Genomic DNA, 26,287 nt, shown 5'->3' on the forward strand with positions numbered 1-26,287 from the left:
TTGCTAATGGGAGGGAGGAATGCATAGTGAGGTTGTGGGGAGCAGGGTCAGTGTTAGGCACCCCAATAACTATACTGCCACTGTACACTTGTACAGGACAAAAAGCCAGTCAGCAGCAGGGTTATAAGAGTAGAACCCAGGAGTCCTGACTCCCAGACCACCTCCCCCCGCCTCTCAACCATGCAACTTCCTAGCCATTCCCTCACACCCAGCTGCTGCCATCCCCTTTTGTGGGGTTTGCACAGCCGTGAGGTGCCTTGGGAATGGCTCGCTGAAGATTTAACTGAGACACTTTAGTTCAGCTCTAGGGGGCCAGAGTGCAAGTCACCCACGAGTCCAGAAACTCCTGTTCTGCGTCCCCTCAGCAATAGCATTCAGTCCCGTCCCATCCCCCAGGCTCGGGGGCTGGGGTTCCACAGGCCACTTCTCCACATTCCTGTCCTCTCTTCCCCTCACCAGATTCAGAGAGTCCAAGGCCAGAAGGGACCACTGCGACCATCTAGTCTGACCTCCTGTACAGCACAAGCCAGAGACCTGCCCCGAAATCATTCCTAGAGCAGATGCTTTAGAAAAACAGCCAGTCCTGATTTAAAAATGGTCAGTGATGGAGAATCCACCACAGCCCTTGGTAAATTGTTCCAATAGTTAATTGCCCTCGCGGTTAAAAACTTACGCCCTATTTTCCGTCTGAATTTGTCTAGATTCAACACCCAGCCATTGGATCATGTTAGACCTTTCTCTGCTAGACTGAAGAGCCCATTATTAACTATTTGTTCCCCACGTAGGAACTCAGACTGGGATCAAGTTAACCCTTAACCTTCGCTTTGTTAAACTACATCGATTGAGCTCCATGAGTCTATCACTATAAGGCAGGTTTTCTAACCCTTTTATCATTCTTGTGGCTCTTCTTTGAACCCCCTTCAATTTATCAGCATTTGTCTTGAATTGTGGACCCCAGAACTGGGCACAGGATTCCAGCAGTGGTGGCAGCAGCACCGAATACAGAGGTAAAATCACCTCTCTGCTCCTACTCACCATTCCCCTGTTGATGCATCCCAGGATCACATTATCTCTTTTGCTCACAGCATCCCATGGGGAGCTCACGTTCAGCTGATTATCTACCCTTCCCCCCGATCTATTTCAGAGTCACTGCTTCCCTTGCTAGATCACAGTCCTGTGCTGGCAGCTGGGTGAAATACACTGGTACCCTCATCTCTACAGCACTTGAGCAAGGAGCTACAGAGCCCACTGACTGAACAGGTGAGGAAAGAGGCCCAAAAGGAGTCCCCAAGGAAAGGGGGCGGGGAATAAAGACAACCTAGAGAGGGGAGCAGTGGGAGAGGGACAATTCATCAGTGGGGGTGAGATGAGAGAAGAGGACACCATGCCAGCACCTAAAATAGCGACTAGGTGCTAGCAGTTCTCCCCGACCCATCCCTCCAACGCACACCCTAGAGATGCAGCCAGCTGCAGCCTGGACTCATGGCAAAGGGACATGTGCACACACCCTGAGTACACACAGACTCTGGTGACTCACCCACCACCATGATCCTGACAAAGCCGGCACGCTGACTCATCGCTGCCTGGCCGCTTCCTGCCAGTCATGAAAACCACAGCCTCCAGGCTGTGCAGTATTCACAACCCAAAATAAAGGGCTCCAAGCAGGGTCAGCCATTCCTGAGTCACAATGCAACCACTCCAGGGGATCGGGCACGTGGCCTTGGCCTCAAGCCAGGTACGCTCTGCAGTGGACAGCGGTAAGAACCCCCCTCTCTCCTACAAGAGAGGATGCCCCCTTCCAGCAGGGCAATGGGGAGAGTGCCAAGCAGGGACTGGCGATCTCAGCCCTGTGGAGGAAAGTCTGAGAGTCAGAAAAGCCACCGTAAGGAGGCTCCGTTACTGAACAGTGCCAGGGAAAAGGGCAGCTCCCGGCCAGTTCAGCCTAGGATTAGAGCCGCTTGCCCAGACGCTGCCTCTGCCTCCGACTCCCACGGCCCACCTCACGCAGATGGAACCATCTTCACCCTCGGCCCAGCTTCTTATCTCACTCCTGTGTTCTGAATTCTGTATCGGTGTGTGTGTGTGTGTGTGTGACAGGAACTCTTGCTCTGGGGTCAGGGCGTGTCACAGAGACCCTTGCTGGGGTGGGCAAAGCACCCTCCATAGAAAGGGGAGTGTTCAACCCCAGCTCTCCACATTGTGACATACAAGTCACTTCCTTCTGGGATACCGTCAGGCGACCGAGGGGAAGCAGGAGGCAGAGCACACTGGGCTCTGGCTCCAGCACACACAGGTAGGCTTGGCAGCATTTGATTTCAACCAGTAACCGTTGGCAAACATACATTTCAGCTGACACACCAAAATCCATCCATGGGTAACAGGGGAGCCTGCAGGGATTGGGTGTAACCTGGAATCCCGGCTCTTTTCGGACAGGAAATCCCACATCACAGCTCCTTCTCGTGGTCTGGAAGGTTCACTCTGCACTGACATCAGGGAGGGGACCCTCTGCAAGCCCAGCCCCACATGCCACAGATCCACCTACGTGCCCTCGCGCTGGGCCTTTGGAAGGCAGGGCCTTACTGGCCTTGGTAGCTTGCTATGCCAAGTCACAAGCCAAATCACGTCTGTTTGATTCTTTGTTAGTGTCATCACTATGAGAAGGACTTGCCAACCCAGTTCACTGGTCCCATTAAAAAAGCAGACAGTTTTAATGCATCTTTTCTAGCCAGCAGTATACAGGAATAAGGTAGGTATCTCTTTAAATGCTCCCAGAGCCCTCCAGCGGTGTTCTCTGTGGTGGGCAGCAGACACCGCCAGAACCTAGCCAGAGCAACTCTAAGGATGGAGCTAGCCCTGGTACATTTGCTCTAAATGCTTATCTGGGACCCGGTCATGCTCACCTTCTTCCTTCCTATTGGCAGTGTGGCAAAAAGAGCAAAGACACAAGCTACCTCAGTGGTTCCATCGATATTTCAATCACGACTGGATGTCTCTCTGAACATAACCTACCCTAGATCAGCTGCACTTTATGGACTGGTTGCAGGAACACTGGGTGACATTCTCTGGCCTATGCTATACAGGAGGTCAGACTAGTTGATCACATTGGTCCCTGACACCCACTAATCTATATTATGACCCTACATAAGGCTGGCAAATCTGTGGCTCCATCTCAGTTCCAACCAAGATGAAAGTCAATAAAGACAAGTGCAAAGTACTATACTTAGGAAGGAAAAATAAAATAGGGAATATCTAACTCGGTTGTAGTACTGCTTAAAAGGATCTAAGGGTCATAGTTAAGACTAAGTTTTTATCATGGATATTTTTAGTAAGTCATGGACAGGTGTCAAGGTTCCCTCCCCACTCTGAACTCTAGGGTACAGATGTGGGGACCTGCATAAAAGAGCCCCTAAGCTGATTCTTACCAGCTGAGGTTAAAAACTTCCCCAAGGTACAAACTTTGCCTTGTCCTTGAACAGTTTGCTGCCACCACCAAGCGTTTTAAACAAAGAACAGGGAAAGAGACCACTTGGAGACGTCTTCCTCCAAAATATCCCCCCAATCCCTGGGGAAGGCTTGATAATAATCCTCACCAGTTGGTACAGGTGAACACAGACCCAAACCCTTGGATCTTAAGAACAATGAAAAATCAATCAGGTTCTTGAAAGAAGAAGTTTAATTAAAGGAAAGGTAAAAGAATCACCTATGTAAAATCAGGATGGTAAATACCTTACAGGATAATTAGATTCAAAATGTAGAGAATCCCTCTCGACAAAACCTTAAGTTACAAAAAGACACAAAAACAGGAATATACATTCCCTCCAGCACAGCTTATTTTACCAGCCATTAAACAAAAGAAAATCTAATGCATTTTCTAGCTAGATTAATTACTAACTTAACAGGAGTTGGAAGGCTTGCGTTTCTGATCTGTTCCCAGCAAAAGCATCACACAGACAGACAGAACCCTTTGTTTCTCCCCCCCTCCAGGTTTGAAAGTATCTTGTCCCCTCATTGGTCATTTTGGGTCAGGTGCCAGCGAGGTTACCTTAGCTTCTTAACCCTTCACAGGTGAAAGGGTTTTGCCTCTGGCCAGGAGGGATTTTATAGCACTGAATAAAGAAAGGTGGTTACCCTTCCCTTTATAGCTATGACAACAGGTTACAGGCAACAAACAAACATTCACAGAAGCCCGTGACCTGCCTCTGACTTTCACTAAAAATACCCGTGGCAAAAGGGGTAGGTGGGTTCAGCACTCACTGCTGGTGGGGCTCCCGGATCCCCCCAGCTGCCCACCAGGGCTGGGCAGCTGCGGAGTCCCCCCACCAGGCTGGGAGCTGAGTGGGTGAGACTGGCTGGGAGCTCCAGCCCCAGGGCAGAAAATGCCATGGAGGTCAATGGAAGTCACGGATTCCGTGGCCGCCATGACATAATTGTAGCCTTAGTCAGAGTGGATCACAAATTGAACGAGTCAACAATATGATGCAGTTACAAAAAAGGCTAACATCATTCTGAGGCAGGGGCGGGCAAACTTTTTGGCCTGAGGGCTGCATCGGGTTTTGGAAATTGTATGGAGGGGCAGTTAGGGGAAGGGGTCGTGGCCCGGCCCCCACCTCCTATCTGCCCCATCCAACCCCCCCTGTTCCCTGACAGCCCCCCTTGGGACTCCTGCCCCATCCACACACCCCCGCTCCCTGTCCCCTGACTGCCTCCGGACCCCCGCCCCAACTGCCCCCCACTACCCCATCCAACCCCTCCTCTCATTCCTGACTGCCCCCCCGGGACCCCTGCCCCATCCAACCAACCCTTCTCCCTGTCCCCTGACTGCCCTTGGAACCCCTGCCCCTGACTGCCCCCCCGCTGCCCCATCCAACGCCCCCCTCCTTCCTGACTGCCCCCCGGACCCCTGCCCCCATTCAACCCCCCTGTTCCCCGCCCTCTGACTGCCAGACCCCTATCCACACCCCCGCCCCCTGACCACCACCCCGAACTCTCCTGCCCTCTATCCAGGCCCCCTGCTCCCTGCCCCCTTGCCATGCTGCCTGGAGCACCGGTGGCTGGCAGCGCGATAGCCGGGCCACGCTGCTGCTGCCATGCCGCAGCACAGAGACCGGGTCAGGCTGGCCTCTGCAGCTGCACTGCCCCAGGAGTTCCCAGCCCCCCACCCCGAGCATTGTGCCGGTGGCGAGGTGAGGCTGCGGGGAAGGGGGGACAGCGGGGGAGGGGCCAGGGGTGAACCTCCCCGGCCAGGAGGGTCCCACGGGCCGTAGTTTGCCCACCTGTGTTCTGAGGAGTATTAACGTATGGCTCTAAATGCAGAGGAGGCCTGGGATTCCTTTAAGTGAAAGCTGCAGAAGCTATCGGAAGCCTGCATCCCAAGAAAGGAAGAAAAATTCATAGGCAGGAGTTGTAGACCAAGCTGGATGAGCAAGCATCTCAGAGAGGTGATTAAGGAAAAGCAGAAAGCATACAGGGAGTGGAAGATGGGAAGGATCAGCAAGGAAAGCTACCTTATTGAGGTCAGAACATATAGGGATAAAGTGAGAAAGGCTAAAAGTCAAGTAGAGTTGGACCTTGCAAAGGGAATTAAAACCAATAGTAAAAGGTTCTATAGCCATATAAATAAGAAGAAAACAAAGAAAGAAGTGGGACCGCTAAACACTGAGGATGGAGTGGAGGTCAAGGATAATCTAGGCATGGCCCAATATCTAAACAAATACTTTGCCTCAGTCTTTAATAAGGCTAAAGAGGATCTTAGGGATAATTGTAGCATGACAAATGGGAATAAGGCTATGGAGGTAGAAGCGAAACTCAAACAGCTTAATGGGACTAAATCGGGGGGCCCAAATAATCTTCATCCAAGAATATTAAAGGAATTGGCACATGAAATTGCAAGCCCATTAGCAAGAGTTTTTAATGAATCTGTAAACTCAGGGGTTGTACCGTATGATTGGAGAATTTCTAACATAGTTCCTATTTTTAAGAAAGGGAAAAAAAGTGATCCGGGTAACTACAGGCCTGTTAGTTTGACATCTGTAGTATGCAAGGTCTTGGAAAAAATTTTGAAGGAGAAAGTAGTTAAGGACATTGAAGTCAATGGTAATTGGGACTAAATACAATACGGTTTTACAAAAGGTAGATCGTGCCAAACCAACCTGATCTCCTTCTTTGAGAAAATAACAGATTTTTTAGACAAAGGAAACTCAGTGGATCTAATTTACCTAGATTTCAGTAAGGTGTTTGATACCGTGCCACATGGGGAGTTATTAGTTAAATTGGAAAAGATGGGGATCAATATGAACAGTGAAAGGTGAATAAGGAATTCGTTAACAGGGAGACTACAGCGGGTCCTACTGAAAGGTGAACTGTCAGGCTGGAGGGAGGTTACTAGTGGAGTTCCTCAGGGATCAGTTTTGGGACCAATCTTATTTAATTTTTTTATTACTGACCTCGGCACAAAAAGTGGGAGTGTGCTAATAAAGTTTGCAGATGATACAAAGCTGGGAGGTATTTCCAATTTAGAGAAGGACCGGGATATCATACAGGAGGATCTGGATGACATTGTAAACTGGAGTAATAGTAATAGGATGAAATTTAATAGTGAGAAGTGTAAGGTCACACATTTAGGGATTAATAACAAGAATTTTAGTTATAAGCTGGGGAGGCATCAATTAGAAGTAACGGAGGATGAGAAGGACCTTGGAGTATTGGTTGATCATAGGATGACTATGAGCTGCCAATGTGATATGGCCGTGAAAAAAGCTAATGTGGTCTTGGGATGCATGAAGCAAGGTATTTCCAGTAGAGATAAGGAGGTTTTAGTACCATTATACAAGGCACTGGTGAGACCTCACCTGGAATACTGTTTGCAGTTCTGGTCTCCCATGTTTAAGAAGAATGAATTCAAACTGGAACAGGTACAGAGAAGGGCTACTAGGATGATCTGAGGAATGGAAAACCTGTCTTATGAAAGGAGACTCAAGGAGCTTGGCTTGTTTAGCCTAACCAAAAGAAGGTTGAGGGGAGATATGATTGCTCTCTATAAATATATCAGAGGGATAAATACCGGAGATGGAAAGGAATTATTTAAGCTTAGTACCAATGTGGACACAAGAACAAATGGATATAAACTGGTCATTGGGAAGTTTAGACTTGAAATTAGACGAACGTTTCTCATCATCAGAGGAGTGAAGTTTTGGAATAGCATTCCAAGGGAAGCAGTGGGGGCAAATGACCTGCCTGGCTTTAAGATTAAACTTGATAAGTTTATGGAGGAGATGGTATGATGGGATAACATGATTTTGGCAATTAATTGATCTTTAAATATTCGTGGTAAATAGGCCCAATGGCCTGTGATGGGATGTTAGATGGGGTGGGATCTGAGTTACTACAGAAAATTCTTTCCTGGGTATCTGGCTGGTGAATCTTGCCCATATGCTCAGGGTTTAGCTGATCGCCATATTTGGGGTTGGGAAGGAATTTTCCTCCAGGGCAGATTGGAAGAGGCCCTGGAAGTTTTTCGCCTTCCTCTGTAGCATGGGGCACGGGTCACTTGCTGGAGGATTCTCTGCTCCTTGAAGTCTTTAAACCACGATTTGAGGACTTCAATAGCTCAGACATAGGTGAGACGTTTTTCGGAGGAGTGGGTGGGTGAGATTCTGTGGCCTGCGTTGTACAGGAGGTCGGACTAGATGATCATAATGGTCCCTTCTGACCTTAGTATCTATGAAACAGGAGTGAGACACGAGAAGTTACTGTCCTGCTCTATGTGGCACTGTGAGGCCTCAGCTGGAGTACTGCGTCCAATTCTGGGCATCATGCTTTAGGTAAGAGGTGGACAAGGAGGAGAGAGTCCAGATGAGAGCAACAAAAATGATAAACGGTTTAGGTAACCAAACCTATGAGGAAAAGTTAAAGACACTGGACATGTTTAGTCTTGAGAAAAGAGGACTGAGAGGGGACCTAATAACAGTATGTTAAGAACTGTTACAAAGAGGATGGTGATCAATTGTTCTCCATGTTCCCTGAAGGTAGGACAAGAAGTAATGGGCTTAATTTGCAGCCAGGGTTAGATACTAGGAAAGACCATCTAACTCTAAGGGCAGTTAAGCACTGGAATAGCTTCCAAGAGAGGTTGTGGAGTCCTCGTCATTGGAGGCTTTTAAGAACAGGTCGAAAAAACGTGTCGTGGATGGTCTAAGTTTACTTGGTCCTGTTTCATCGCAGGAGGCTGGACAGGAAGACCTCTCAAGATCTCATCCAGCCCTCTCTCTCTATGATTCTATCAACAATGGCTGTTCTTTTCACCACTCTGTCTGAAGTATGTAGCTAGAGTTGGGATCACGGGCCCTCTGCCAAAACATGCTTCCCGTTGCTGCGGGTGGGGGAGGAGCAGGGGAAGAAGCATGGCCTAGTGGATGGGGCACAAGACTAGGAGCTGGAACTCATGAGTACTGATCCCCTTCTTTGGAGACTATGTTCCAACTGGCAGACCCCAACAATATCTGCACATGGGGAGCACTCCTTCCCCTCTTGGGCTAGGAGTTACATCTGTCAACAGCAGCCACTGGCTGCAAGCTGTGACTCAGCCATTCCCTCCGCTGAAAGGAATCAGGCTGGGTCAGTACCTGGGGAGGCAATGCCGAGGATCACGCGGGCGTGGAAGGACATGGTGGTGGAGATTCAAGAGTTGTTGTTCTCCTCTCCTGTCAACTGATGCATTCATGTAGTGCTAGAGTGATGTAAAACTATACCTCTGAACACTTCTGGGGTGTGCCCCCGGTCCTTCTCAAATTCCACTGCAAATGATGGGGCCTTCTGCCAACTTCAGTTCCACCAGTCGGTTCAAACTGATTTGTTCCAACCTAAACTGCAGTGCTGCCAGCTCTGGCATTTTGTCACAATCCTTGTAACATCTGTTATTTTAATTAAGCCCCAGCTCCAGGAGTCATTACAGATGATGAGACGACAATCTCAGTTTTCATTTAAAAATGCAAGTAAGTTCCTTGCCCTCCTCTTTGCAGAGAAAAGCTTGAAAATAGGACTCCAGAGCGACTCAAAGGCTCAAAACCAGAGGCCAAAGAAAGCAGCCCAAAATGTATCATTGTTAAAGGCCTTGTGACTTTTAAGTCAATCTCATCATTTCTAAGGCCTGACTAATGGTCTGTGACTACGTGGGACTGGCAATACTGCTGTGTCACTACTGGGTGCTGATGGGATTCTTACGTGGTTTATATGCCACTCTGCATCCCCAGGGGATCCCCAAATGCTTTACAACGTGCTATAAGATTGTCACTGTTAACCAAGTAGCGTTGGCTTCACTCTGCATCGGGTATCTAATCCATGGTCACCTGACGCACTGAAATACTGGTGCAGCTCACACGACATGCAGATTCTGCAGAATCTCAGCTTTCACTTAACAAGGCATGTTTCCATCCCTTCCTGGTTATGCAGAAAGCATGTATACACTCATTCAAACGGGAGCCCAGCGTACCCAAAGCCGTACTGTCTGTCTGAATCAGTGACTCAGCAGTACAACTCTCTAGTGTCTCACGAGGGTGGTAACCCTCATGCCTGGAGAGGACCTATTAAATGTCCGCATTAATTAGTTCTTTGCTGATCAAGTTAGCGGAGAAGGGACTGGAGAAGGGGTTGGGAGTGAAACCCAGGCGAGAAGGGAGGGGTAGAAATTGGGAGCTGCTGCATGAAAGGAAATGCTGAGACACAAAGCCAGGGCAGAGGGAGGGTAACTGAGAAAGGCAGGAGGGCCGAAGAGAAATAGAGGACAGAAATAGCGGGTCACCCTAAGCCAGGCATTTCTCACTGACCGATGCAGAATATGACAATGAGGTGCTGAGCAGAGACATGCCGATGAAGAGATTTACTTCCTACATAAAGGCCATATTCGCCTCTCGATCTCTGTGCAAACCCCTTCCTGTCACTATGGGAGTTGTGCTGGAGACAGTGGGGTGTACACGACTCCAGGTTCGCATCCCAGCCCGTGGGCTGTAACTAAACATAGAACTCATCCCTCTCCCAGGATAGCTGTAGCTCACGAAAGCTCATGCTCAAATAAATTGGTTAGTCTCTAAGGTGCCACAAGTACTCCTTTTCTTTTTGCGAATATAGACTAACATGGCTGTTACTCTGAAGTCTGACACAGAGAAAGCAGGGGAAGCCCCCCCCCCCGCCCCCCAGTTCTTCCCAGGAGTGCTCAAGCCTCGCTAGCAGCCCTGCAATGTGTTAACAGCTAAATTGCAGGCGGGTCAGCATCCATGTCCATGCCTGCTTCAGGGGGCCTAATTACATGGACCAGCCTATTGGGGAGGCCAAGCCCTCCTGGCTGCTGCAGGAACTTGGATGCCAGTTTCTCATGTGAGCGCGGCAGGAATGCAGTTCCACCCGCAGAGTTCGTGGTTTGGATTCTACCCCAGGCGCTTGCTGTCTCCTAGTGCTAACCCTTGGGGACAGGGACATGCTGTTCCAGTCGGCTCACGAGCTGCATTGCCCTGGGAACCCTTTACAGGCAGTTCCCATGATAGGGAATTCCTGCATGAAAGGGCAGTGAAAACAGCAGGGTCTAGGTTTGGTTCCTTTCCTTCCACCCAAACAAGGCTCTGGGACGCACTCACAGCAAAAGCCCCGACCAGAAATACTGAATTCCAGATACTGTTGTAACACTGCTGGAAGCAGTCAGGTGAGGGCCACTGCTGTAACGGGGAGAGGAGTCCCTGGGACAGAACCAGGTCTCTACTCTGAGTCAGTGTGACAGCTCAGTTTAAATCTGTTAAGAACTCATATCTGTGAAATAATCTTAAAATAGCCTATCACTTTAAACGTGGATTCAAGGGAATACTGAACTGGCTTCAGTGTCACACATCCTGGCAGGGGAATTATCTTCTAACCTCTTCTGGGAGGCAGATAGGGAGCGATGGGTCACTGATCTGGCACACTAGGTTAAAGTGATATCCAAAGATGTTCACGCATCCCCAGATACAGGCTACAGGCAGCAGGGGCCTGGGAACAGTTAGCTGATCATGAGAGCTGGGAGACCAAAGGTTACAGTCAGCAGCAACAGAGATGGAGATAAAGGGTCCGAAGCCCTGCTGGTATGGACAGCAACAAGAGAAGCAGCTCAGTGCAGGATGGTGAGGCCTCCTCTCCCAGCCAGCCCACCCGCTGTCTTCCCACAGCAGCTGCAGATGGAACGCCAAGTTTCCAGTCGGCCATGAGAGAAAGGTTTCAGAACTTAATGAAGCTACTCGCCCTGCCTGTTATTTCTGCAGAGATGAACGCAGACTTCACTCCAGCGTGAGCACAGACAGGATGCTGCATGTTAAACACAGCCAAGCTACAGGGAATACAAGAACTTCCCTGCTTGTTTTAAACCCCAACTCTCCACCCCAATAGCTGAAACCTGACACTCAGGGTGTGGGAACTGCACAGACTCTGCCAAGTGATGCATACAGGAAGATCAGTCCTAGGGCTGAAGCTCTGACCATGGCCCTTTCACCAGTCTGACAGGATGGCCTGGGTAGTTTAAAGTGACAGCCGCCTTCCCAAATGGATATTAACACTTTGTAAACACACAGGTGTCTTACTAGGGAAAGCAATAGTAGAGATTATGGGGTTCAAGTGTCCCCAATTGTCCCTGGAAACTCCACGGTGGACAATGGTGCTGCCTTCTCCCACCAGGAAGCTCTAAGTGGCTAGGGCAAGCATTTCCAAGCACACTTTTGCTAACTGTAAAACTCTGAAAGGAAATATTGAATAGACATAAGCCAAACGAAAATCAGCCACTCTTAAACTAAATTAAGAGTGCCTATGCAGGGGCTAGCACCAGTTTAACTAAACCATTTTATTTTTTATAAAACCACACACATTTAGTTAAACTGACACAACTTTCTCTTGTATACAAGGCCCGAAATTTGGGAAAATGTCATTTTATTCTGTCCCCAGTTAATCAGTGCTGTGAAGGGGAGAGTTATATGGGACACGGAAATTGAGGCATAACTTTTCTAAGCAGTCCCAAACAACAAGGGTGTTTTTAGCTCACGTGTTTGCTCTTTACCCTATTTCGGTGGCCCAGGAGGAAAAGCTAACTGCTCATGCCTAACTATGGTGCATGTACAGTAACTGCAGTCCATAGGGCAGATCCCAGCATTCCAGGCTGGATGCAGTCCTGATGTAATGTATGACTAATTCTGCTCTTTTTCCTCTCCCCAAATAAACCTGGAACCATGTGTGTAAGGGATCTGAACAAGCTTCTTACAAGTATCAGGGGTATATAGTGGAATCTAGGAACAGAAACCTCAGGAGGATAGTTATTTTAGACAGCAATCTGGGACATGAATTGCCTTTCACAAATCCAAGCTGACTCATACCTATTAGCTTGTACTTTTCCAAATGTAGCCGTAAGCTACAATATCCCAAATATTTAAAAACCTTTTCCTAATGCAGGTATTCCTACAGCCTCTTCCTGAACACTGGAACAACAGTCACTGTTTTCTGAGCACCGGGTACTTTTCCATTACCAAAACTTATTAAAGGTAATGATTCACCCATTTACTCCTCCTAGCACCAAAAACATCACCTTGTCTTTACCCTCTGCCTTGCTCACTTCTGTCTAGATACTTGCTTTCCACCATAATTCTGGTCTCCTTTGGCTTCTTCGCTATCACACAAAGGCACACTCCATGGACATACCATTAATATTCTTTTTATCCTGCACAGGTGTGAAGAAGTCACTTCCACCTCCTGTGATTTGTTTCAGTAACTAGCAATAATTTCCAGCTCTTCCGTGCTATTAATGACCCCACCGTTGCTCTTATTTTTCAACCCCCGCAGTGCATTTAAAGAAACTCTGACATATCACTTGATATATCCCCAAAGTCTGCCATGCCGTGATTGCAGAGTAGCAATGCCCACAAGCACTTGGCTCGCAGGACAGAGACAAAGAACACAACCTTTGCTCCATGTGTGAGGTGCCTGGCCACCCCGGCAGGTTCTGAAGAAATCCCTGCATCCAAGTGGATGTTTCTGCTATGACCAACCACCACTAAATAGTTTAAAATATTGGCATTTAAGCTGCCGTTATTAGGTTTCAGAACTCACTCCCTGCTGAGACGAATGGGATGGCAGTGGCTTTGTTTTATTCTGTGCACCTGCAGAGTTAGAAGGCACTGCACTGGTTTATGCCACAGTGGTTTTCTACCCAAGCAGAAAGGCTAGACATTTGTTTTTTAAAAAGAAGGCTGTAAATACCAGACACCAGTAGAGAGCTCCTAAGATTGTCACACTGGTGCATTTCCATGGTATTTTTTTCTGGCATCACTAGTTATTGTAACCTATCCTTTGCTGTCTGACAGATGGGAACAAGTGGTGGTGTTGACAACTTGCTTGCATTTGCTGAATCAGAATGACAGACCTGCTTACATACTTCAGTCTCAATACACAGGACCCTTATTTGGTATCCAGTTTATATCTGTGATTTATACACAGACCCTAGCTCGGCTTCTGTTTTCAAGACACAGGAGCCTAAACCTCCTCTTCTAAGCTGTGTCAGCTGCCTCCCCAACAGCAGTCTCTGAAAGAGGATAAGTACAAGCCGGACTACATTTGGGTGAAAAGACAGTACCACAATGCTTGTGCTAGGGGGCTGGATAGCCAAGTTTTGCTGCAACGTAGAGGAGGATGCTTAGTACCCGCTATTTCCCCAGGGACACCTCTGGGCAACTTAATCTGATAAATTAGTGGCGTGAACCCCACTTTACACTGGTGCTGGGAGTCTACTTTGGGGTAAAGATATTGATGTAATGACACCGGTGCACGTTTCTCTAATGCAGACAGGCTTTTAAAGGAGACCCAAAAATTTGGCTGTGAATAAATTAAGCAGGCTTAGTCTACTGGAGGTTTCAATACTTCTTGCTCATAGGGGATGTGTTGCACCCAGAATGGTATTAAAGATAAAACCCAAACCAGCACTTTAGAATGCTGGTTGTCCTCCAAGGCAAGGTGGAGGGTGCCCCAGGGCCACCTCTCCCTGATGCTTTCTTGCCAAAAAGATGCCACTCTACAAATGATGGCTCTTCCAGGCCAAGCCTGCAGCCCTATAAGGACTTAAAGATCTCAAATGACAGAAAACTGGAAGCTAGTAGGCCCAAGAGTCCACCCTGGGCGTACAAACTCCAGTGGACACACTAAGAAGACTGGAGTACGTGAAGGCAGCATATGGTAAAAAGGGGGGTTGCAATCTGTGATGGGGCATGCAAACCCCACACTGGTCAACAAGGGGTTAAGGAGCTGCTCTGGGCTGAGCCAGGCCCACCCCGCCACACCTGCCAGGCCGGCACAGGCTGGATGGGCCGGGGGAGGTAAAAGGGGAGCAGAACAGCTGCCATGGGAAGAGCAGGGAAAGAACAGACCGTCAGGGCCGAGGGAAGGCAGGAGCTTCCCAAACAACCACTGCCTGACAGGGAGGGCCAGATCCCCCTACGTCCTGAGAGGGAGGTGTACCCCTCTCTCCCTGGCTAACTCAGGTTATTTGGGTTAATTCCCCTTGCTTTTTGTTCACAGACTGCCCAGAAGGGGGAGGCTTTAAAGTGACCTGGCTGGAGAGCCGGAGCACAGGAAGAGGCAGGCTGGGGCAGAGGTGGAGTAGCCACCTGCAGGAGACCCCAACAGAGAGAGCGAGCTGCCACGCCTGGCCACGAGGAGGCGCCCGCGAGTTGACCCCAATCACGGAGCAGAGTCCTACCACCCGCCAGAGTTTGCTAAGGGCAATGAAACTTGAAACCCTGGAAGATAGCTCAACAGGGACAACATTTCAGGCAGTGTGACAAAGGGAAGAGTATCACTGCCAGGGTCCTGTGGGATATTTTTCTACAAAAGCCTAATGCGCCTTGACAGGCTCCCAAGTCTTCCTTACCCCACTTAGATTTACGTCCCTTCTCGAAATCTCTCCTGCCACACCCGTTATAACATCCCCTCCAGTCCAACATAAAAGATCTTATTACACACAGAGTCCGGCTCAGAGAGGAAAATCCGTGCCAGAGATCTGTTTGCTTCGTTAGGCATTGCTTTTGTTGTTTGTTCCCAAATTAACTCCACTTGGTCACCCTTGAAAAAATATCGCATGACATGACACTGCTGGTTCAGTCCAAGAAAAACGAAGATGTGGCTGAAAGGGCACGTGTCTGGTTCAGAGGAAGGTTTAACAACCAAGTTCTGTTATCCACACACGCCAAGCTCATGTGGGAGTCAAATGTATCTGGCCCATGCTTCCTGCCTGCATACTCCGGCCTCCTGCATTGAGAAGCTCCCCTCACCTCTACCGCTAGCTGCTGCGGTGGTGGGCAGCAGGCCGAGTCCTCTTCTCCTTTGGAGCAACTGGCTGAGCGCATCTTGCGCCGCTTCTGCTCCTCCCTTGCATGCCTCCCACACTCAGCCTGGCTGCAAGGCAGGCAAAATCGGAAAAGCACTGCTCCATCCTTGGGGTGGGAGAAGAGTATCATCTGGCCCTGGAGCAACAAGTAAACTACCCTAGAGCCATAGGAGGAAGGCAATCTGTCCTCCAGGGGAAACAAAAATAACCAGCAATTGGAGTGGAAGGAGCGAGAAAAGGAAACCTTTGAAGGGAAGAGATGGTGGAAGTGCCACAAAAACAGTGGAGAGCAGAGTAGGCTTGCTGTCTGCCCACATGAGATTGGAGGTGAGTGAAAACCCAATCCCCCCCGCCCCAGGTAAAAAGTGCAGGGGAAGTCCAACTCCAATGGAATGGTTCCAGGCATTATGGGGAAAGAAGAGGAATGGCCATCCAGCTTGACTGAGGGATGGAGCTTCAAATACAGTTCAGATAAGTATTTAAAGCCTGGGTGTTTATCTGAATTGATCCCAAACTCCGCACCTTGCAGGGTTCCCCTCCCCCTCCCACTTCACTGGCCTTTATGTCCTAGGGCTGCTTGAGCGTTTGGCTGGTTTTTGAACAATGCATCATTGTGATGCATTCCTTTGTCCTTAGCAAATGCCACATTGCAATGGGGCAGTTTGCTCTCGTCTCCAGTCCTGAACCTTTTCCCACAAATAAGATGGGTAGTGTCCAGAAAAAGAGGACCGAGATCTCCCTCCAGCCTCTAACTGGGATGCCAAGTCACTGCTAGTTCTGGCAGCAGGAAGCTGTTCTGGTGGCCCACCATACCTTTGCAAGTCTAGAATCACCAGTAGATCAGCAGTGTATCGTTTTCTGCTGGATTCCATTTAATTTCCCTGTTTTCCATCCCTCACTTATTTACGCTTCCCAGAATTATTTCTTTAGTTCACCTCTCAGATTTCATGAGGATTTATGGGATGTTTTACTGAATATGTTTTTTTCATCTTCACCCCAGAGTTTTGAATACGTTGATAAGACACACCAATGACATTGAGAAGACATGGTACAATCATCCATCCCAAGGAAGGATTCCTCACAAAAACATGGTGGTGCCGCTGTGGATGGGACTGCTTAAAGCTAGCAAAAAGAAAAGGAGTACTTGTGGCACCTTAGAGACGAACCAATTTATTTGAGCATGAGCTTTCGTGAGCTACAGCTCACTGAGCTTTCGTGAGCTACAGCAGTGAGCTGTAGCTCACGAAAGCTCATGCTCAAATAAATTGGTTCGTCTCTAAGGTGCCACAAGTACTCCTTTTCTTTTTGCGAATACAGACTAACACGGCTGTTACTCTGAAACCTGTCTTAAAGCTAGCAGACACTTAATGCCGTCTCTGCCTTTCTGTGCTCTGGATCAGACAACTGCAAGCGTCTCCCCAACAAGTAAAGGCAACACAGTGCAGACGAGGCACTACCTGCTTAGCTGTTCACTGCCCTTGGAAAAGCAGGTTGTTGGTTAATAAGTTTCACCTGGATAACGATGTCTGCTGGCCTCACAAAGCAGTTTCTTTGTTAACAGAACATAAACAGCTCCCTGCTGCCAAGGGGGGCAGCAGTACAGAATAGGACAGCATAAGTGATCTCCTGTTTTGAGTTACAGAGTTTTCTATTCACACTACCTGAACCTGCATGTTAACCCCCCTCCATGTGGGGCATTTACCAGAAATGTCCCAGGTTTTACAAAGGCTATCATGCAGCTTTTACTGATTTTCACAGCAATTTTGAACTTAAATACAAAACAAAGTGCCAGACCTCCCCGAACCCAGCTCCCCACTTTGGAAGGAGACAGTAGCTCACTAATTGAGGCCACCCAGGTTACTGAGCTGCCACCTCATCTTCCAGAGCGGGGAGCTGGGTCAGAAGTATTCTTATATTTCTCTGTTGTTGTTGTTTTTTGTCCTCCTGTCCCCCAGTATTTACCCAGAATACTGTGAAGCTCTTTTTTTAACCGATTTTCACCCATTTTTAATTTGTTTTTAAACAAACGCCGATAAATTCTCAGGAAATTTTAAAATAAAACCTGAAAACAAAGGGCCTTACCTAGGTGCTCCTAGCAGGCTGTTAAGCAACACTGCCTCAGGGGTTTCAGCACTGCAGCCATTAAGCCTTTGTGTTACACCTTTGTTTCCCCTGAATAGACACTTGTATGCAATGGATATTAAACGGTTTACCATCTTTCCACTACAGCTAGCTTTCCCTATATTTCCTTTTGCACTCTGACCTATGGAAAATTGAAGTTCTTTAATTCTTACCCATTTGATTTCTCTCTAAATCAGCAGACACACAAGGCAGGGTAGCACACCACATCACATGCCATGATGTGCCTCAACAGAAGAATGCTACAGCAGCCAGGCCCAGACGAGGCAGATTGAAGATCAGAATTAGTCAAAATTATACAAAAAGAACATGGCAGAAGGCTTTGTGCTTTTAGTGTGCAGTTATCCAGTCCAGCACTGTTCAGAGATTCCAAGGCCAGAAGGAATCATTCTAGTCATCTGGTCTGACCTTCTGTAAACAGGCCTACTGCTGGTCTGTGGGAATGAGCTGCTGGAATCTCAAATTGTCCATAGTTTCCATGTCCCATGATATCTGTATTATTTGACAGGTTTCAGAGTAGCAGCCGTGTTAGTCTGTATCCGCAAAAAGAAAAGGAGGACTTGTGCCACCTTAGAGTCTAACCAATTTATTTGAGCATAAGCTTTCGTGAGCTACAGATGAAGTGAGCTGTAGCTCACGAAAGCTTATGCTCAAATAAATTGGTTAGACTCTAAGGTGGCACAAGTCCTCCTTTTCTTTTTGCGGATACAGACTAACACGGCTGCTACTCTGAAACCTGTCAAATAATACAGATATCATGGGACATGGAAACTATGGACAATTTGAGATTCCAGCAGCTCATTCCCACAGACCAGCAGTAGGCCTGTTTACAGAAGGTCAGACCAGATGACTAGAATGATTCCTTCTGGCCTTGGAATCTCTGAACAGTGCTGGACTGGATAACTGCACACTAAAAGCACAAAGCCTTCTGCCATGTTCAGGGCCCTGCTCCCACTGAAGTAGAGAACATTCTAAGCGCTGTCCACTTCCTCCCGGATAACCCATTTAAGAGTGCCAGGAAGGAAACCAGACAATTTCCAGTTAACTTTAGCCTGCATTGCAGAAGGGCCTAGATAATCACTCCAGAAACCCCTGCCCTGAAGCCTCAATGTGCATACATATGCCAGTCACTGTTAGCTTGCAAATCTGCTTATCCCCAACTCCACCTCTGACAACAGGCTCAACTAGGCCTTCAGCACCTTTTGTCTTATTTAATAATTTTATTAAGATGATGTTAAAATAAAAAGAAAACGGTACAGAGTTTAAGCATAGAAGTTTCTGGTTATCAGGAAATGAGCTACAGATTATCAAGGGGCGCGCAGTTCGGTTTAGGATCGGATGGCGTAAGGAATACATAATCTGTAATATCCCTGATTGGGGGTAAAAGATTAATGGGTCAAAGCACAGACACTGAGATATGGGGGTACGTTGTTCATATAATGGCTATGTTCAGGTGTGGAGTATAATGAGTGGATACGATGAGGAGGATGGAATTACCCTTATTTGGTGAGATTTAATGTTCAGTGAGTTTATGATTCCAGTTCATATGGTCCAATGGAAAAAGACTCTCGGTCCCTTTCTCATAGTTGATGCACGATGTCATTCTGTTTCTCCTGGTACTGTCTCCTGGCACGGTCGGTGGCTAGTGAGGTGTTCGATGTAGTTGTCCCTGGACCATCAGATGGCCGATCTACTTACTGCCACTCCCCCACATAGCATTCCTGCTCTCCAGAATACTGTTGCCATTTCCTCATACATTCAAAGCATGACCACGTCAACCCCATCTGCTGGTTCCCATTCCTTACAGGGGCCAGTCTTGCCTTGATTTACAAACCCTCCATAGAAGACCTCATAAACCTCCTCTCTGTTATCCTCAATGTTTTGCCTCATCCAGCTCTGGACCATTTTGGGATGCACTTTGTAGGAGACATACCATAGAATACCTAGGTTATTCAGAGAAGCACGCAATCCTTTGTCAAGCTATCTACCGCGAGGAGAGTTAACACTCATGCCTCATTAGCCAGCAGTTCAGGGGTCTTGTCATCCCGTCAACAGGATAGAAACTCCACATGAGTCGGCTAACGCACCAACATGGCTAAGGATGCATGCGAAAAAAAGAGGAGCTGACACTCATCCTCACAGCTGACACTGAAGAATAGTCAAAGGGTGCTGCACTGTGAGAAGTAGGATAATTCCGAGGAGTTGCCTCCCACTTGTGCCCAGGGGAAAGCTAAAAATGGCAGGGCGCTATTCAAGAGAGTGAGGACAGCCCAGAAGTCCTGCTCAATCTCACTCTTCTTTACACCAGTGCGTTTAAGAGCTACTGTGGCACCATGAATAGCGGAATACTCACACGAGAAGCTTGTAAACTTAAGTGGACAATTTATCAAGAACCACATCTGTACACTGCCAATAAGGAACTACAAAAACCAGACCTTGTTTTTGTCAAAGATGAAACAGCCCTGGTGGTCGATGTCACTGTTCGCTTTGAATACAAAGACCAAACTTTCCTCTGATGCGGCAGCTGAGAAAGTCCAACATTATGCATCAAGCCCGTTGCCAACTGTGTCCACATATCTATTCAGGGGACACCATCATAGGGCCTAATCACATCAACCACACTATCAGAGGCTCGTTCACCTGCACATCTACCAATGTGATATATGCCATCATGTGCCAGCAATGCCCCTCTGCCATGTACATTGGTCAAACTGGACTGTCTCTACGTAAAAGAATAAATGGACACAAATCAGACATCAAGAATTATAACATTCAAAAACCAGTTGGAGAATGCTTCAATCTCTCTGGTCACTCGATTACAGACCTAAAAGTTGCAATTCTTCAACAAAAAAAACTTCAAAAACAGACTCCAAGGAGAGACTGCTGAATTGGAATTAATTTGCAAACTGGATACAATTAACTTAGGCTTGAATAGAGACTGGGAGTGGATGGATCATCACACAAAGTAAAACTATTTCCCCATGTTTATTCCCCCCCTCCACCCCTCACTGTTCCTCAGACAGGTTTCAGAGTAACAGCCGTGTTAGTCTGTATTCGCAAAAAGAAAAGGAGGACTTGTGGCACCTTAGAGACTAACCAATTTATTTGAGCATAAGCTTTCGTGAGCTACAGCTCACTTCATCGGATGCATACTGTGGAAAGTACAGAAGATCTTTTTATACACACAAACCATGAAAAAATGGATGTTTACCACTACAAAAGGTTTTTTCTCCCCCCACCCCAGTCTCCTGCTGGTAATAGCTTATCTAAAGTGATCACTCTCCTTACAATGTGTATGATAATCAAGTTGGGCCATTTCCAGTTGGGTGGGGGGAGAGAAAACCTTTTGTAGTGGTAAACATCCATTTTTTCATGGTTTGTGTGTATAAAAAGATCTTCTATACTTTCCACAGTATGCATCCGATGAAGTGAGCTGTAGCTCACGAAAGCTTATGCTTAAATAAATTGGTTAGTCTCTAAAGTGCCACAAGTACTCCTTTTCTTGTTCCTCAGATGTTCTTGTCAACTGCTGGAAATGGCCCTCCTTGATTATCACTACAAAAGGTTTTTCCCCCCCACACTCCTGCTGGTAATAGCTCACCTTAAGTGATCACAATGTGTATGGTAACACCCACTGTTTCATGTTCTCTATGTATATAAATCTCCCCACTGTATTTTCCACTGCATGCATCCTATGAAGTGAGCTGTAGCTCACGAAAGCTCATGCTCAAATAAATTGGTTAGTCTCTAAGGTGCCACAAGAACTCCTGTTCTTTTTGTGAATACAGACTAACACGGCAGCTGCTCTGAAACCTTTAATTTTGCCTGTTCAGTTACTGTTAACAGACTCTAGTTATCAGCTTCCCAATCCTCACTGTGCAAGCAGCATTATATAAACTCCAGATGTTACAGGAAGCAGTGGTGGTGACTCAGAAGACATCACTGTTTCCTTCAAGTCAGTTCTCAGTCAATGCATCAGCTTGGTGTTGGGGGCCCTGTGCTACTGGAGAGGATGTTTCAGAACACAGCTAAACCTGTGGTTGTTAAACGTCCCTCCAGCAGTGTGTTCCTGATTTATGCTACACAGGAATAGTGGACACAGGCCCTAACCAGCAAGCTATAGGCTATGTTTAAATACGAGACCTTACGCTGACCGCTTCCATTCTCTGTGTGCATAGGGGGGTTTATCGAAAGGATTTGAGCTTGGACGCTGAGGAGCAATGTCTCCCAGTTGTAAGTCTACTAGTACAGTTGCCCGACGCTGCCAGGTCTCCACGAGAAATCCAGTCTGAACGGATTTCACCTGACTAAAGGTTTCGAACCAACCAAAGGACACGCCAACCAACTCCTCCATGAATTAGGAGACAGCTCCTAGCGGTCAGGGCACAAACCCCTACACCCCATCCTCACTGGCCCAGCCCCTGGTCCCTCCCAGTACTGCCCAAACAACTCGCTGCAATGGCTCAGTTCCAAGGCCTGCTCCTGCCAAGAGCCTAGGCACGAACCTGCGCCAGCCTAGCGACGTGGGGATGGGGAAAACGTACGCCGGCCAGCGCGGCCGACACACTCTGTAAACCCTTCCCTGAGGGCCGAAGGATGGGCCAGAGGCAGCAAGATAGGGATGTTCTCACCGACCAAGCCCAGCCCAAACGTAGGACTTGCCCTGACCCCACTTCCTTCCCCCCGCACAGAACCCCCCCCATGCCGTGCAGCACCCCTCCCTCCATGCAGGCCCCACCAATACCCCGGTCCCTCCAGCCCAGCACTCCCTCGATCCTTTGCAGCCCCCCCCAACATCTCGCTTCCCCCTGCCCAGCCCTCCCCTCTTCACCAAGCCCCCCCCCGGGGCCTGCCAGTACCCCGCTTCCTCCAGCCCAGCCCAGCCCCCCCCGGGGCCTGCCAGTACCCCACTTCTTCCAGCCCAGCCCCCGCCCCCCGGGGCCTGCCAGTACCCCGCTTCCTCCAGCCCAGCCCCCCCCCGTGGCCTGCCAGTACCCCGCTTCTTCCAGCCCAGCCCTCCCCCGGGGCCTGCCAGTACCCCGCTTCCTCCAGCCCAGCACCCCCCCTGGGGCCTGCCAGTACCCCGCTTCCTCCAGCCCAGCCCCCCCCGACTCCACCTGGGCCCCCCCGCCGCACGGACCCCGCCCCGCCCCAGGAGGGGTGGCCCGCGGCCGCGGCTCACCGGCAGGGGCGCGCCCAGCAGGCGGTGCAGGGCGGGCAGCTGCGCCCCCAGCGGCAGCGCCTGCAGCAGCGGGTGGGCGGGCGCGCGGCGCGGCTCCGGGAAGCTGGCGCACGCGAAGGGGTCGCGGTCGTCCAGGTACTGCACGCGGCAGAGCGCGGCACCGGGCCCGGCCGCCATGGGCGCCGCGCTGCTCCCCGCGCGCCCGCCCGCCGCCACTGGCCGCGCGCCGGCCGCCGGGCCCGGCCGAGCCCGCTGCCCCGCCCGCGCCGCGTCCGGCCGGGGGCGGGGCTACGGCCCCCGGCCAATCGCTCGCCGGTAACCGGGGCGACCGGCCCCTACAGAGCAGCCGATTGGCCAGCGCGGCGGGGCGGGGGCCCAGCGGCCTCAGGCGCACCCCCCGGGCCGGGGCGGGCTGTCCCCGCCGCGGGCAGGGCTCGGGGCGCCGGCGCCGGCCGGCGGGGGGAGGGGGCGCCGGCCGGCGGGGGGAGGGGGCGCCGGCCGGCGGGGGGAGGGGGCGCCGGCCGGCGGGGGGAGGGGGCGCCGGCCGGCGGGGGGAGGGGGCGCCGGCCGGCGGGGGGAGGGGGCGCCGGGCCCGGCGAGCTACGTGCGGCTGCTGGAGGTAGGGGACCAGCCGCCCCAAGTGCCTGGAGGAGGAGGAGGAGGAGGAGGGGTGGGGGGCGCAGGAGTGAGGGGAAGCGGGGGTGCAGAGGGAGCGGGGGAAGTGGGGCGCGGGAGAGGGGAGGCGGGGCTCGGATGGGGGCGCAGGGGGGGCATCGGAAGCGGGGGGGCGGGGGAAGCGGGGTGTGGGAGAGGGGAGGCGGGTCTCGGGAGGGGGCACGGGGAGGAGGAGGAGGAGGAGGAGGAGGGGGCGCGGGAGGGGACATGGGGGGGCTCGGGAAGGGGAAGGGGCATCGGAAGCGGGGGTGCAGAGGGAGGGGAGGGGGCGCGGGGGAGGGGAGGCGGGGCTCGGGAGGGGGCGCAGGGGGGAGGAGGAGGAGGAGGGGGCGCGGGAGGGGACATGGGGGGGCTGGGGAAGGGGCATTGGAAGCGGGGGTGCAGAGGGAGGGGAGGGCGCGGGGGAGGCGGGGCGCGGGAGGAGGGGGCATCGGAAGCGGGGGCGTAGGAGGAGGGGGCACAGAAGGGAGGCGGGGGAGGGGGTGCAGTGGGAGAGGGGGAGGGGGCGCAGGGGGAGAAGGGGGCAGGGGGAGGAGGGGTGCGGGAAGGTGCGGGGAGGCACAGGGGTTAGGGGAGAAACGGGTAGGTGAGCGTCACCATAGGCACTAGGAGGTAAGGGGTGCACCAGTGGGGTCACGTGATGGAGCATACATGAAATGTGCTCGCTGCTGTACGGCTCTGTGCCATAAGGGACTGTGTGGGCGGTTAGCTCGGCATGGAGCTGTTGCCTTCCCCAGACCCGCTGTCTCGGCATGCGCCGCTGGCTTTGCCCAGTTCCCTAACCTGTGTGCAGGTCTGAGTCCTGGCCGAACCGTGTCGCCAGCCTGGGGCCTAGCCCTTCCCGGCTGTAGGAGAGAGGGGCACCTGGGGCTAAGGCTCTCCTGAAAGTTGCTAATCGCCAGATGTACCCACTAGAGGCTGTTTGGAATTTAAACAGACTCCGCCCTGGCCAGCGTTTCTCCGTTGAGGAGCCAGCCTGCTTAGGGCACAACCGTGGCTCTTGCGAGGCCTGGCTGAACGTGGCACTGACACACCCACAGGGCACTGCTCAGGCCACTCACAAGGTCGGTGCAATCCTGGGGCCTTTGGCTCACACAAGGCTGATTTCTGCCCCTTGGCTGTTGACAAACCTTTGACCCTGAAACAACTGCATGGGGTGGTGGCAAGGAGGAAAGGCACCCTAGAGCCCCACATGGCAGCGAGCACACCCCAGCTCTCACATGTGCTCAGCAACATGGACCTGGGGATTCCCAGGCTGGAATTCCAGCGGAGGGGTCTGGCAATGCACATTTTTCACAGCTGCTGATGAAATGATGGCCCCTGTCACTCTCACATGGATTGCAAATTTCAGTTTTTGTAACAACCTTTTCTCTGCATTGAACAGATCACTGAGCATTGGGATGGCGAAGGAGTAACTCGGGGAGGTACAGCTCTCTTATGCCAGTTCCACAGCCAGTTGGAACCGCCGTGTGCCCCTGTGCTGCGCACAACAGACTTGGAGAGCTTCACAGCTGTGGCTGGGGCAGAATCCCCATCAACTGCACCAAAGCACAGGGCCCTGATGCCTGAGCTGACAGAGAATCTCTGCTATCTGTTAGCAGTGCAGGGCCCATGACAGCCAGGGGAACTACGAGAGGTACATGCATATACACGCCAGCTTGTTCATTACACACTTGCCTATAAAGACAAAGTTTGCCTCAGAACCAGCTGTTCAGATATTGCTTCTGACATCAACATAAGAAATCTCTGTGTACCAAGTGCTTCCATCCCGTAACTTCCAGTCTTTGCTTGGGCTTGTCTGAGGTGGTTGTGACATTGTATAAAAAGAAAGATGACCATGTTTACACTAAGGTGTCACCACTGGTGCACAATTGTGATCCGTCTTATACAAGTATGCCTTGTAAGGTATCGATGAAAATGTTATGAGGTGCTAAGTATTATTTTCCTATTTAAATCACTGTATCATCATGGTCTCTGAAGTTATGAAGATTTGCTATGTGTTTGTATCTCAAATGTGTTGTGTTTCTGGATATCACCCACAAGACAGATTTGCATCAAGGCTAGTCAGCCATGTGTTGATGGCCCATAAAGAGAATAAACTCTTCAGTGAGCCCTCCTAAGGACGTCTCAGAAGGCAGGCTGACACTGATGACCCATGACTCAGCAATGGCATGTAAGGACATGTGATCCGAGACTTCATGTTTGTGCTAGTAACTTTCCATGCACATAGGCTGAGGATATAAAAGTGGAGACTGTGACATCACTTCTTAGCCTCTTTCCTGCTCCGCATTTCTGGATTATGATTTCTGACAAAGAAGAGTTTAGAACAATGGACTGAGGACCCCAATATTTGGGATGAACCAGAGAGACTTATTTCAAACTGGCAGATTTAACATCACTGCTATTTACCTGATCTGCAAACTGTGAAACCACCTGTAATGTGTATGATTAATTTTAACCTCTTAATAACGCTTCCTTTTTTGTATATTAATAAACCTTTAGGTTTTAGTTACTAAAGAATTGGCTACCAGCATGAGTTTGGGTGAAATCTAAAGTATATGTTGACCTGGAGCGTGTGTCTGGTTCTTTGGAACTGGAAGAACCTAATGTATATGATTCTTGGTTTAATAATCATTTATCACAGAAGTCGGGATGGTGCAAGAGGCGCTAGAGGGCACAAAGGAGATTCTGTGGCTTCCTGTGATCATTAATTGTTCTGCCCTCTTTCTTTGGAAAATTTCAGGTGCACTGGTAATCCTCAAATGTAAAATCTCCCAAAGGGTGTGATAAATGGAGTTAGTTTAGCGCTTTCTGTGGTTAAAGGAATTTGCTAGAATCCCTTTGAGGCATCTAGCTTGGAGAATACTGTATCTCTTTTCACTTTGGGGAACAAGTCATCTAGTGTCAAGAGGATT

General features: G+C 49.9%; 1 protein-coding gene across 2 annotated transcripts in view; it reads right to left on the minus strand.

Moving 5' to 3' along the window:
* Positions 1-22,908, minus strand: part of FHOD1 (formin homology 2 domain containing 1) — a 63,198-nt gene extending 40,290 nt beyond the window's left edge. For both annotated transcript variants that reach the window (XM_073307286.1, XM_078848075.1), the window contains exon 1: positions 22,698-22,908. In XM_073307286.1, coding sequence (XP_073163387.1) covers positions 22,698-22,874 — 177 coding nt within the window. In that variant the 5' untranslated portion in view covers positions 22,875-22,908. The remainder of the gene's footprint in view (positions 1-22,697) is intronic.
* Between the last annotated feature and the right edge of the window lie 3,379 nt (positions 22,909-26,287).

This window comes from Lepidochelys kempii, chromosome 12 (genome assembly GCF_965140285.1).
Source record: "Lepidochelys kempii isolate rLepKem1 chromosome 12, rLepKem1.hap1, whole genome shotgun sequence".
In the NCBI taxonomy this organism is placed as follows: domain Eukaryota; kingdom Metazoa; phylum Chordata; order Testudines; family Cheloniidae; genus Lepidochelys; species Lepidochelys kempii.